Source organism: Ochotona curzoniae, unplaced genomic scaffold (assembly GCF_017591425.1).
Source record: "Ochotona curzoniae isolate NIBS_2020 unplaced genomic scaffold, NIBS_Ocur_1.0 contig_1, whole genome shotgun sequence".
Taxonomy (NCBI): domain Eukaryota; kingdom Metazoa; phylum Chordata; class Mammalia; order Lagomorpha; family Ochotonidae; genus Ochotona; species Ochotona curzoniae.
Window position 1 is genome coordinate 27,411,590 of NW_024464918.1, and position 14,251 is coordinate 27,425,840.

The 14,251-nt window shown below is 52.1% G+C and overlaps 1 protein-coding gene across 2 annotated transcripts in view; it reads right to left on the minus strand.

The window, feature by feature from the left end:
- Positions 1-16: 16 nt before the first annotated feature.
- SIMC1 (SUMO interacting motifs containing 1) overlaps positions 17-14,251 on the minus strand; it is a 45,010-nt gene continuing 30,775 nt past the window's right edge. For both annotated transcript variants that reach the window (XM_040966279.1, XM_040966205.1), the window contains 3 exons: positions 7,449-7,605; positions 6,846-6,930; positions 17-457 (listed from right to left, as the gene is read on the minus strand). In XM_040966279.1, coding sequence (XP_040822213.1) covers positions 177-457; positions 6,846-6,930; positions 7,449-7,605 — 523 coding nt within the window. In that variant the 3' untranslated portion in view covers positions 17-176. The remainder of the gene's footprint in view (positions 458-6,845; positions 6,931-7,448; positions 7,606-14,251) is intronic.

The following is a 14,251-nucleotide window of genomic DNA, read 5'->3' on the forward strand; positions in this document are numbered from 1 at the left end:
AAGCCAGACTGGAGAACAGGCTGCAGGCAGGATTATAAAAAGATACATATCAAAGAAGAGAAAGTTCTTTCAGCCTCCAGGCAAGTGAGAAGTGTGGCCTCGGGAGAGTTTGGACTACTCCCCAGGCCGTTAGAGCTGCAGGAGCCTGCGGCTAGAGGTCAGGAGGTACCTGGGGGTCAGTGCTTGGCAAGCCCCGAGGGGCTGCTCCAGTTCTTGGAAGCCGGCTCGGCATCCGGGTTCAAGTCCGCAGCGTAGAAGAGCAGGAGCTTCAACAAGTGGACCTTGTCCTGGAGCTGGGGCGCCAGGGGCTCCCCCAGCATCTGCACCAGGCGGCCGCGGAACGCCTCGATCTGCTTCTCCACGTCCAGCACCGTGATGTCGTCACCTTGCTGCGGCTTGGGCTTGACCCTCTTGATGATCAGGTCTTTGCGATCGATCACCGAGCTGCGCAGGTGCTCTGCAAGACAAGTGGGCTGAACTGCTGTGACCCGCTTTTTATCCCTTTATGACCCAGAGGTCCAGTCTCAGTGAGGAGGAGCTCAGCGTTAAGACTTGCTTAACTAGGGGCTGGTGTCAAAGTGCAGTGGGTTAGGCTGCCGCCTGGGATGGCCAGTATTGTGTGTGGAGTGCCCGTTTGTGTCTCAGCCGGGCTGTTTGCACGCCAGCTCTGCGCTAACGCACCTGGGAGGGTCCTGGAGGATGGCCCAAGTGCTGCGGCCCCGTGACCCACGTGGGCATGTGGGTGCAGCTCCTGCCCCGGCCCTGTCGGGCCTGAACCAGTATTGTTGACCGACCTCCGGGACTGAGGCCCGGGCCACGGGAGTGCCTGTGCTAACGCCATTGCCCAGGGGTCTTTGTTCTCAATTCTCTGATCTTGAGGGTGGGGGGAACTGGATCCAGTTTTAGTTCTCTTCCTTTGTTGATTTAAACAAGGAGCTTGTATTAAGTAATGAAAGGATATTTCACACAAATACAACCACTTAGGAAGAAGACTGGCCTGAGCTCTGACCATCTTTAGGGAGATGTCTGGGTGCGCCGAGGCAGCCGTGCTGTCCTACGTGTTGGCAGCACTTCCGGGTACTGCAGCGCAGACCCAACATGCACACGTACACACTGGGGACCAAAGGTTCTCCGGGAGGAGCCTCCTGAGGTGTGGCATGGGGAGAAGAGAAGGATCCCAGGGGCTGGGCGCAGAAATTGGAAGTGCTGGTATCAATGTATATTTGAAAAAAAAGCAGGTCGTTTCCTAGTTTTGCTTGAGAAGGGGCCTAGCAGCAGAGACGCCCTGGCGGTGGGCAGCTTCAGCCCAGAGGGGCCGGGCTTCTGTTTCCCGGTCCCCCTTCTCCAGCGGAGCCAGCACTGGCCAGAGCACGGGGAGGGTACGAGTGTGCCAGGACGGTCACAGTGGACCTGGCTTCCTGCGTGAATTGAACGCTCAAAGCCGGACGGACACCTGCCCGGGAGAGATGCCCACTGGACGGAGGCTCCTGTTAGCTGCATTTGGATGATGTCATCAGAAAAATGACAAAAACGGGCTTCTTGAACACAATTACATAGAGTTATGGGGACCACAGTGAATGAGAGTGGTCATTGTGGCCAACACAAATCTCGGGGATACTGAGGGGAGCAGCCTGCATGCTGGGCCTTGCAGGGGGAGGAGGCAATTATACAACTGTCCAGCGAAAAGACAGGCCAAGAACGGGGCCAGCGGGGGCAAATGCCCAGGCGGAGGCAGCCTGGCTGCACAGGGAGTGGGGGGTGACCCCGTGGCCTGGGCCACGCAGCCACAGGGACTGCAGGGTTCCGTCCAGGCCAGTGGGAGCCATGTCGTCTGCTACTGGGACAAGAGCCTTCAAGTGGACTCTGGCTTCCACAGTGAGACATGTGGTGTGCTGAAAGCAAAAGGGGGAAAAGCTGATCCAAAAGGGTGAAATTAGAAAAGGCCTGAGGTGCAAGGCAGAATTTGGTCTTTAATGAAAATAGTGCAGGGAATTGAAAGCAGCAAAGCTTGGCAGTGCTGTAAGCCCTGCCCGTGAGGCAGGAAGTCCTTGGCAGGTGAACTGGAGCCGCCTTGAGCCGCCGGCCCCAGGCTTCAGGCTTGGTCAGCACGAAGGCCTCAGCCCAGAGCTGCTGAGCGCCGTGTGAGGCCTCGAGGTGAAGGGCAGCGCATGACCCGTGTCAGCATGCTTTAACTAACAGCGGTTTTTTTTTTTCCTGGATAGTAGGGTTATTTATTTATTTATTGTAAAGATTTATTTTATTTTTATTGGAAAGGCGGACATACAGAGAGGAGAGACAGAGAGGAAGATCTTCCATCCAATGATTCACTCCCCAAGTGAGCGCAACGGCCGATGCTATGCCAATCCGAAGCCAGGAGCCTCTTCCAGGTCTCCCACGCGGGTGCAGGGTCCCAAAGCTTTGGGCCGTCCTCGACTGCTTTCCCAGGCCACAAGCAGGGAGCTGGATGGGAAGTGGGGCCGCCGGGATTAGAACCAGCGCCCATATGGGATCCCGGGCGTGCAAGGCGAGGACCTTAACCACTGCGCCATTGCGCCGGGCCCAAGAAGAGTTATTTTTGTCTTTAAAATTTTTTTTTTGTTTCTTTACTCGGAAGGCAGAATGAGAGAGAAATAGACTGAGAGAGCTTCCGGGCCCAGTGTGGTAGCCTAGTGGCTAAAGTCCTTGCCTTGAATGTGCCAGGATCCCATATAAGCACTGTTTCTAATCCTGGCGGCCCCACTTTCCATCTGGTTCCCTAATTGTGGCCTGGGAAAGCAGTTGAGGACGGTCCAAGGCCTTGGGACCCTGCACTCACATGGGAGACCCGGAAGAAGCTTCTGGGTTTGGATTGGCTCAGCTCCAGACGTTATAGCCACTTGGGGAGTGAATCAGCAGATGGAAGATCTTCCTCTCTGTCTCTCCTCCTCTCTGTGTATCTGCCTTTCCAATAAAAATAATATATAAACCCTAAAAAGGGGGGAAAAAAGAGATCTTCCACTTGCTGGTCCACTCTTCAAATGGTTATTGGAGTGGCCTGAAGCTGAGAGCTTCTTCAGCGCTCACTTGGCTGCAGGGGTGCATAGCACTTGGGCCATCCGCCACGGCTCCCAGGAGCATCAGCAGGGAGCTGGATCGGAAATGGAGCAGCTGGGACTTGAACTGGTACGCATGCTGACCTCAGCTATTGTTCCGTCGTTGTCCACCACCACCACCCTGTCGCCATGGGAACCGCTGCTGTACCACATCAAAGTGAGCTCTCCATCCTCCCCGCACACGTCCTCCATGCCAGGGATGTCAGAGCCCAGCAGCCATCCCTTAGACTCAGCACTCAAGCCCCACGAGGCTTCTGCCCCGGGCCCTGCGGCTCTGCCCACACCCCCTCACCGCTGCCGGACCCCTCTGACCCTCGTCACGTGCCACTGCTTGCTGTGAGCAGCAGAGAGACCTAAGTGTGCAGATCTCATCTTGAACCCACTCTTGGGGCTCCCCTGTTACTCTCCCCATCAGCCTGAATTCCCGTCATGCAGCCCTCACAGCCCCTCCCGCTGCCCTGGAACCCACCCTGCGCCCTGGGCTCCCTCCACTACAGGTGGGGCTGTGTCTGCTCCGTGGCCTGACGGCTTCTGGGCTCTGTGGGCAGCCCCAGGCTGTGCACCCCGCGGCGCTCAGGGACAGCAGGTGTGTGGTGTGCTTACATAGTCTATGTACAGTCCGAGAACTGGTAACTTTCCAAATATGGGACTTTGACTATGCAGAAGCTTCAGTAAAACCGCGCACCACGTATGCAATCTGTCATGATGTGGGGGTTCCAGCATGAGGCTGGGGGCGGGAGGCTGCGCTCCACGGGCAGCCCTGCAGCGAGGTGTCCAGCTGGGCTGCTCTGTCGTCCAGAAAGATGCCTGCAAAGCAGAGCTTCAGGCTCTCCTCGGCCACGCTGTGCGCAAAAGCAACTCGGCAATGTCCAGGGAGGGTAGGAAGCCACGAGCCGTCACCTCCAGCAAGACTTCCATGTGTCTATTTTAATACAACATCAAGGTGTCAAGGTCGATATCGAATTTAGTTTTCTTTTTGTTTTGGAGTTATTTGTTTTTATTGGAAAGGCAGATTTATATAGAGAAGGAGAGACAGAAAAATCTTCCATCTGCTAGTTCACTCCCTATGTGACCACAATGGCGGAGCTGAGCCGATCTGAAGCCAGGAGCTTCTTTTGGGTCTCCCACGCGGGGGAGGGTCCCAAGGCTTTGGGCCGTCCTTGACTGCTTTCCCAGGCCACCAGCAGGGAGCTGGATGAGAAGCGGGGCTGCCAGGATTAGCACCGGCATCCATATGGGATCCTGGTGCTTACAAGGTAGGGACTTTAGCTGCTAGGCCACCGCACCGGGGCCCTCTTCTCCTTAATTTTTGGTCTCCAGTGGAACTGGAGAGGGCGTTAAGGATAGAGCAGCATGGGAACAAACCTCACTCATTTTGGCTCAATAAACCTGAGGCCCTCTTCTCCCTTACCAAGGAGCAAAGATGCTCTTCAATAAAAGTGGAGTCAGGGTCCATGCTGTGGCAGAGTGAGGTAAGCTGCTGCTTATGACGCTGCCAACATCCCGACTGGACACCAGTTCATGTCCTGGCTGCTCCCCTGCTCATCCAGCTCCCATCTGGGAGGGCAGTAGAGGATGGTCCAATTGCTTAGGTCCCTGCTGTCCATGTGTGAGACCCTGATGAAGATCCTGGCTCCTGGCTTGGGCCTGGACCAGACTTGGGTATCGTGGCCATTTGGGGAGTGAACCAGCCAGTGGACTCTCTCACTCTGTCTTTTACATAAATGCATACATCCTTAAAGCAGGTCTCACGTCCAAGCATGTTGCTCCTGTGTGTTAATGAACAGGTATATGGCTGAGCCTTAAGATTCAAGCGCTAAGTGCCAGAGAGAGAGAAAGAGAGAGAGAGAGAGAGAGAGAGAGAGAGAGAGAGAGAGAGAACAAGCAGCTTACTTAACCTCAAGGGGGCGCGTGCGAGGCACCCGCCTCTAGGCCCCGGCTCTGGGCAGGACAGGAGTGCCGGCTCTGGGCAGGGCAGGAGTGCCGGCTGGAGGTGCTGAGCAAGTCACAGACTGCAAGCCCAAGTCTCAGCCTGCGGGTGATAAATCCTCTCAAGGCCAGTATGGTCATGTCCACAAGGGACAAAGGAAGCCCGGGGACACGGAGTTGCCTGGCCAGCACAGTAGAAGTGGAGTTGGGGTTTAGACCCAGAGACCCCCTGCCCTATACTCAGGGCCTCCTTTCTGCTCATGTCGTGACACTAGCTCTCTCAGGTTAATGTCACCAAAGGCCTACGGGTGATCTCACCTCCCCAGTCGTCATGACCGAGTTATAGTTGACCTTGACATAGGTATCCCCGTTTTCTCAGTGTTTGAGACGCTGCGCCCTTCTGCCCTTCAGCACGGATTCCTTCAGACCAAAGACACCATCATCATCTTCCCACTGCCACCGCCTCTTCAGCCTCTAGCGCAGCAGGGAGGAGCTGCTGGCCGCCCGCGTCTCGCCCTGACATAGCTGGGCTTGCTCTGAGGCCCAGTCCCACTGCTGATGCTGGCTTCTTGGTCAAGCGCACCCTGGGGCCCAGTGGGTGTCGGCTTGCTTAGCTGGATGCCTACTGCTACCACGGGAGACCCGGAGGAAATGCCCGTCTCTTGCGTATCTCAGGAGTGAATCTTTTTAAAGCCCATTGGTCCAGTAATGTGCTCATGTACCCCTTCCATGGCTTCCTCCTGGTTCAGGTCCGGCCCTGGATCGTGTTTTGCGTGTGGCACGGGAGTGCTTTCGTTTCTCCTCCACTTGGAACACTCAGCTCGATCTTGCTTTGTTCCAGAGGCACTGGTTCTTTTGCAAAGGACAGGCCAGCTGTTCTGTCAAAGGTCGCACAGGGTGGGCTTGTCCGCCACCGCCCTGCAGTTAGGTCCCTGCTGTCACTGCCCGGCCAGCACCTGTCACACGTCCTGACGGGTCCTTTTCAGTCCTTTGCATCCGGGAGGCCACGTCGGGCTTCTCTCTGTCAGGCTGCGTTGCCCCTTTTCTCTCCTGCTACCGGCTGCTCAGTTCCTCCAGGGCCTCACTTGCTCAGCTCCTGCAGCGGCCCGCCATAACCCCGTCCACACCTGCCCCCGCATGGTTCTCACTCGCCCACATCCTCGCTGGCCGTGATCTGACCATCCCTGAAGAGCCACGTCTCAGATGCCTGGATGTGTGGCCACTCGAACAAGTTCATGGGAATACGTGTTATCAAAACAACGAGGCCTGCATTCCAAGACTGCTTCTGGACCAAAAATAAGCTTCTCTTTTTTTTAATATTTTCTACAAACTTTTATAAGTACTCTCGAATCATACACACACACACACACACACACACATATATGCATATACACACAAATATTTTTGGCAAGCTGTGCGTGTTCACACTGCCACTGACGGGCTTCGTGTGTGTGCTGACAGATGTTTACAATGTCCAGAGTCAGAAATCAACGCACCCAGCCATATGTTGCAGCGACAGGCCAGGGTGGGGTGCCGGGGCGAGTCACGAGTCACAGCATCACTGACTCCTCACTGTTAGGATGGCTTTCACTTATCCAGACAACCCAGAACTACGAAGCCCACTGCACTATCTATCACAACAAGATGAGGATTCTGCTGCTGTTGTTGTTGCAGCAGTAATTACAGCTGTGTAACTCCTTGGTCCTTGTAAGTCTCACAAGGAATGATGCTTTTTGTAAGCCAACAGATGAAGTCCCCAGCGCAGCCCCCGTAGAGTATGGTGAGGCCCCCCACGAGACCTGTCGGTTGACAATCGCTCCTTACCTCTGAGGACATGCTGGTAACTGGACAGCAGGAACTGCAGGTGCTCCACCAGCTCATCCCAGGTCTGCCACTGGCTTTTATTAGACTGCAGAGACAGCAAGAGCACGTGATGGGAAGTGTCTTCTCAAGTTGCAAACTTTTAAAAGTAGTCTTCAAGTCACTTTTTTTTTTTTTAAAAATAAAAGATCTATTCATTTGAAAAATTAAATAATTAGTTGAAAAATAATATTTGAGTGAGAAAGAAAATGGGGAGAGGGAGGAAGAGAGAGAGAGAGAGATGGAGAGCAAGATCTTTTCTCTGGTCATTCTTTCCCGAAAGGGACACAGCAGCGAGGACTTGGGCGCGCGAGCCTGGTCTCCCTGTGTGTGCAGGGCTCTGAGCACCGGGCCCATCCTGTGCTGCCCCCCCCAGGTGCATTTGCAGGGAGCTGCATTGGAAGTGGAGCAGCCGGGACTTGAACCAGTCCTCTGCTATGGGATGCCAGCAGCTGAATGCGCTGTGCGAATGCTGGCCTTCAAGAATTATGCTGCAAACTCAGATGCCACCGTCAGGATAAGGGAGACGGTGATTTCAGGCGGGAACTGAAGCAGGAAGAGGCGTACCTGACATTTGAGCAGCGAAGTGGAATTGTTGAGAAAATAGAGGGCCTGGGCCAGAGACAAGGGCAGGCGGGTGGGCGTCTCGCAGCTGTGCAGGAAGATGATCTCCAGCACTTTGCAGCGGAGCAGGTGGCTTTCCATGGTGGTGAAGAACATCTCCCTGTGTGGAGACGGGCAGGAAGTTAACCATCCCAGCTGCATTTCTGCGGGCAGACACACAGCACGCCTCACCGGACCAATGCTGGCCCCAACAAGGCCAAGGGGCGGGGGCATGTGTGTGGCAGAGCGTGTAAAGCCTCTGTCGGCTGGCATCCCGTATGGGTTCCAGTTTGAGGCCAGTTATGTTACTTCTGATCCAGCGTGGGAAAGCAGTGGCGGACGGTCCCTGCCCCGTGTGGGAGACCCAGCAGAAGCTCCTGGCTCCTGGCTTTGCACTGGTTCAGTTTCTTCTGCTGTGGTCATTTGGATCAGTGAATGGAAAAACCTCTGTCTCTCTCTCTCTCTGTAATTTTGACTTTTGAATCAATAATTTTTTAAAAAAGATTGATTTTATTTTTATTGGAAAGAGATGAGGAAAAGCAGAAAGAAAGATCTTCCATCCGTTGATTCACTCCTCAAGTGGTCGCAATGGCTGGAGCTGCACTGATCTGAAGCCAGGAGCCAGGAATCTCTTCCAGGTCTCCCACGCAGTGCAGGGTCACAAGTAGCCAAGATATGAACTGGTGTCCAGATGGGATCCCGGCATGTGCAAGGCGAAGACTTTAGTCACTAGGCTACTGCACTGGGCCCTCGAATAAGTAAATTTAAAAAATGTACTCAATTTTTTTTTTTTTAAGATTTGTTTTTACTGGAAAAGCTGATTTACAGAGAGAGGCTGAGAGATCTTCCGTCCACTGGTTCACTCCCCAAGTGGTCATAACAGCCAGAGCTGAGCCCATCTGAAGCCAGGAGCCATAAGCTTCTTCTGGGTCTCCCCTGCCGGTGCAGGGTCCCAAGGCTCTGGCCCATCCTTGACAGCTTTCCCAGGCCACAAGCGGGGAGGCGGAAGGGAAATAGAGCAGCTGGTACATGAACTGGCACCCCTGTGAGATCCTGGTACGTGCAAGGCAAATATTTAGCCACGAGGTTACTTTGTTGGGCCCTGAATAAATAGTCTTTAATTATATTTAAAAAAGGGCTAAGAAGGAACACGGTGGAGCCTAGAGGATCACAGTGCCTGGTAAGAGGACGGAAGTGCATCTGCCATTTGAGAAAGAGAAGCTGAGGACACATTAGAAAGAATTACTTCACCTTGCAAGTAGGGGAAGTGGTCATGATGATAAATATTTCCAGATGCCTGCCACACACCGGACACTGCCACAACAAGGGATATTACGATAAATAAGAGAGGGCATCGCTCTCACAAAGCTGGCAGCTGAACAGGGGCAAGAAGTCCACAGCGAGTGTCCGTGAAGAGCAGGGAAAGCACGTCACTGGTGTCACTGACACACGCAGAAGACATGCCACGCGGCTGAGGGCGCAGCCGGGGCCTTCTCACGGCTGAGGGTGTGGCACTGGGCACTCGGGAGGACAGGGACGTTCCTGAGGTAGCGGGCATTTCAACAGGAGGAAAAGCATGGCCAAAACAAAGAAGTGACAAATATACAGTTGTGCCATCCTGGCATCTTCTATTTCAGTCTGGACGAGGTCGGGGGGGGGGGGAGCAGGCAGTGAGTAAAGGTGCTACCTGTGAGGCAGGCAGCCTATCTGGGTGTTGGTTCAAGCCCTGGCAGCTCCATTTCTGATCCAGCTCCCTGCTACTGAGCCTAGGAAAACAGTGGAAGGGTGGAGTGAGTGCCCTGCTACCACATGAGCAACCCGGTGAAGCTCCTGGCTCCGGCCTGGCTAGTGCAGCCACATGAGGAATCAATCAGAAGATGCAAGATCTCTCTCTTTCTGTATGACTCTGCCTGTCAAAGAAATTTCAAAAATTAAACCATTTAAGTGAATTTCATCCTAGAACTGCCATGTCTCTCATGGACTCTTTCCCTTGACTCTGAACCTAGCGCAGGTGGCTGGGGAGCCTCCAGAAGCTTCTGAGCAGGGCAAATGACAAAACTGGAGCTGCGCTACAGGGCCATGAATGCGACACATTGTCCTGAGAGCAATGGCAGCTTCCAAGAAAAGGCCGTGGGCCTCGGAGCCACGGGGTGCACTGCTGTGGATCCCCGGTGGCGGTTCAGTTCCTGCTTGGTCCTGCCAGGTGTGTGAGTCACAGCACTTCCGGCAGGCAGAAGCCAGAAGCCAGGAGCAAGGGCACAGCTGGCCTTGTCGGCACCCGACAGAGCCAAGCCTGGGCCCCGGTGCCCTCTCCTGCAACACTCCTGCCCTCGGGCTGTCTTGCCACATCTGAGAAAACAGGGGAGTCCTCGTGCCGCTGCCACTTCACAAAGGGCAAACAACGAAGTATCTGTTCATTTTTTTCTTCCCCCCGCCCTTGCCTCTGTTTTCTCACCAGATGCAAATATTATTTATGCGAAACAAAGTTTAAAGAGTAGGATGAACACCTGTAAACTCTGCTTTTCTTACTATTGACGTTTTGTACGATAAAATATTTTCAAAACTCCATTTCGTCTCTTTAATGTGTTTATTTATTAGATTTTAGTTTTGAAATTTAAGGGAGGCAGAGCGGGAATGAGTAAAGAGAGATCTCCCATATGCTGATTCAGCACCCAGATGGCCACAGCAGCTGGGGCTGGGCCAGGTCAGCCTGAGGAACCTGGAGCTTCACCAGGCCTCCCCAGTGCAGAGCAGGCACTCAAGCACTGGAGCCAGCGTCTGCTGCCTCCCAGGTGAGCCAGCAGGACACTGAAACAGAAGGGGAGTGGCTTGGGCCGACACAATGGCTTGATGTCGGCAAGCGCCAGCATCCTATATGGGCGCTGGTTTGTGACCTGGCTGCACCCAAACCTGGGGACCCTGTACCCACATGGGAGACCTAGAAGAAGCTCTTGCCTTTGGATTGGTTCACGTCTGGCTGTTGTAGCCATCTGGAGAGTGAGCCAGAGGATAGAAAATCTTTCTCCTTGTCTCTTCTTTGTGAATCTGCCTTTGCATTAAAAACAAATATCTCTTAAAAAAAGAAGAAGTGAAGTAGCTGGGACTCAGACCAGAAACTCCGACTTGGAATGCAGTGGTGGCTTAACCTACTGGGCAACAACGCAAACCCCTGTCGACCCCTCCTGTCACCCCTACCACGCCTCAAGTTCTTTCAAAGCGTAATTTCTACTGCACGGTTATTTTCCCAAGACAATTTTCTGGTTTAATAACTTTTTATATATAATTTTCTTTTGCTTTCTTTTTAACCCTGGGACATACACACATGTGGTAAATGCAGGGATTTAGAAAGGACAGGGAGTAAGTTCAGTGATCTGGGTAGTAGGGAGAATCACCCACTGTAACTCAACTGTTATTTAGAATTAGTTTTTAAAAAGACATTCAGCGCCATGATCGGGCACTGAGCAATCGCTTCTCAGCCTTTTGGCTAAGATCAAGTGCAATATTAACGGTGTAAAAAAAAAAGAAGAAAATGGAAAAAACGACATTAAGATCCTTTGTTGGAGTACTCTACGCTTTCCAGAGAACATAAGCTAAGACAACCTGTTGCTGTACAGTCATGGCACAGGCCTCGCTGTCCACCCTGTCCTCTGAGCAGCCGTGGGCCCTGCCGTCTGTGTGCTATCGCTCATCTGTCGTCGTCTGCAGCTTCCCTGTCCTGTCTCCGGCTTGCTTCTCCTGCTAAGCTTTGCTTCCTGGGAGGCACTGAAGCCTTCTGGCACGGACATGGCTGCCGCAGCCACCCTGAGTTTTGTGGTTTGGCACAGTACTGGTTGCCGCCAGCACAGAGGCCACAGAGCCCCTTCGACAGGACGGTGGTGGGAAGAGAGAACTGATCAACACTCCCTTGGCAGTACTCACCGAAAGCTCACACTGACGTTGGAAAGCTCACACTGACATCGGAAAGCAAGCTGCCCTGAAGGCCCACATACAGATTCATCCTGAACACTGCAGCTGGGGGACTTAACCAATTATGAAACCAGACTGAAAATGTCATAATAACTGACACTGAGGGATGCATTACGACATATTCTAATTCTTGGGAGAGGGAAAGCAAAGGCGGTAAAGTCCACGGAGACCCCAGATTTCTTGCCGGTAGGTGTGGGCCCCACAGGGCAAACCGTGGGCTCGCTGGGCACAGCAGGCCGACTGTGGCTCAGAACAGCTGACGTGGCCAGAGATTGTGTCAGGGTTAAAGACAAGTGTGTCAGGCCCCTATGTAGGGAGCAGCTCCGGATGCTGGAGAGAGAACAGTCACTGGGGACCAGGAGCTGAGGGGAGACCCTGAAGATCGCAGTGCTGAGACGTTTCACCAAGCCAGGGTGGACCGAACTCACTCGACAGCTTGTACATTTAGCTGAGACCTCAGAAAGTGAGAGCCTCTAGGGTCAAGTCTTTTTGCTTTTGTTTTTTTAAAGAATTTATTCGTTTGAAAGGCTAAGTTGAGAGAGAGAGAGATTGATTCCCCATTCTCTGGTTCATTCCCCAAATGACCACAACAGCCCAAGCTGTGCTAGTCTGAAGCCAGGAACCAAGGGTTTCCTCCAGTCTCCCAGGTGGGTGCAGGGGCCCAGGTGCTTGTCGCCCACTGCTCTCTCAGCACTCAGCAGGGAGCTGGATCAGACGGGCAGCTTTGGGACTTTGACTGGTGTCCTCATGGGAAGCTGGGGCTGCAAGTGGTGGCCTTATCCGATACTTCACAGTGCTGGCCCCATGTTTCTAGCCTTTATGAAACTCGCAAATCCTAGAAAGAAGACTCAGCAGAAGAGAGCTCAACTTCCACAAAGTTAACTGCTTGCCTAAACAAAAGCCAATACTCTCAAAAGGAAGACAACAAAATTTAAGACTCTCAACAATATAGTCCCGCAATGCACAATGCACAACATAAATTTCTCAGCAAGGGAAAGACCATAAAAATGTGATCTCTAATGAGGGGTACAAATAGATGAGCCACTTAGATTAGAGTTGGTAGATAAGGACTTTTGAACAGCTATGAGTATTATAAATATGCTAGATATTAAAAAGCAATCAAGACATACAGTGAGGGGCTATATGAGGAATCTCAATAAAGAGAAATGGAAACTGGGCCCGTTGGCGTGGCCTAGTGGCTAAAGTCCTCTCCTTGAACGCACCGGGATCCCATATGGGCGCCGGTTCTAATCCGGCAGCTCCACTTCCCATCCAGCTCCCTACTTGTGGCCTGGGAAAGCAGTCGAGGACAGCCCAATGCTTTGGGACCCTGCACCTGTGTGGGAGACCCGGAAGAAGTTCCTGGCTCCTGGCTTCGGATCAGCATAGCATCGGCCATTGCACTCACTTTGGGAGTGAATCAGTGGATGGAAGATCTTTCTCTCTGTCTCTCCTCCTCTCTTTATATCTGACTTTGTAATACAAATAAATAAATCTTAAAAAAAAAGAGAGAGAAATGGAAACTTAAAAAAAAAAAAACCCAAAACCAAAACCTGAATTTCTCAATTTGAAAATGGCAGCACAATAGCATAGAGAAACCACTAGAAAGACTTGACAACATGTGGGGAACCACAACAGAAGAGATGAGGGTTTTGGAGCAGGTGAGCAGCAGCAGGACTGCCAGCACCCCCACACCCATGAGCAGGGTCAGACACTCTAGCGTGTGCATTGGGAAACCCGGGCTACGGGAGGCGGGGAGGCAGCCAGTTGGCTTCAAAATTTGATGTAACATATCAACCCATAGATTCAGAAAGTTCCACAAGAACAAACACAATAGCATTATGATCAAGTTGCTAAAATAAATAAATGAAACTTTAAAAAAGATAAAAACTTAGAAATTGTGCATAGACAAAAACTAAGAATTACTTGTCCTGCATAAGATGCCGAAGTTCTTTGGATAAAAGAAATTATACCAAGTTCAATTTGGCTTTTCCAGAAGGAAGAACAGCAGAAATGCCGTCCTCATCTCCAGTGTTTGTGAAGAGGAAGAGGAAGGGGTGGAGAGAGAACGAGAAGCACTGTGTACTCTCCAATGATTCACTCCCAAATGCCTGCAACAAACGGGAGGGACCAACCCAGCAGTGCGCATGCCGCCCGGGTCCTGCCAGAGGCATCTGTGGGACACTGGTGTCAGCAGCTGGAGCCACAGCTGGACCCCGGAAACTGCAATGTGGGACGTCTCTCCTAAAAATAATGGTGGGCACCTGAGCACCCCACTAACTTCAATGGACAAATCGAGACAAAAAACTCATTCAAGAAACAACAGAGCTCACTCAGGCGAGAACAGATGGACTTGGCTGATAGGCTGATACCTGCACGCTTTCCATTCTGCACTGAATATATTTTTCTTCTTCTTTTTTATTGATTACATTGCATTATGTGACACAGTTTTATAGGCACTGGGATTCCCCCCACCCCTCCCTAACATGCCCCACCCCATGGTGGATTCCTCCACCTTGTCGCATTACCACAGTTCAGATTTTTTCATTGCAAGCATCTACCAAGCATAAAGTCCAGCATCTTATTGTCCAGATAAGGTCAACAGTTTCTTGGGGAGACCATCTCTGGTCTGAAGTTTAAGCATTGCTTTTTTCAATTTATTTTTTTACATTTTTATTATTACTATTATTGTTATTATCATTTTACAATATGGTTCCATAGGCTCCTGGGATTTCCCTTATGTCAGCCCCAATTCCCCCCCACATCTAGTTCCTCTATATCATTACTAAAGTATAGTTCTT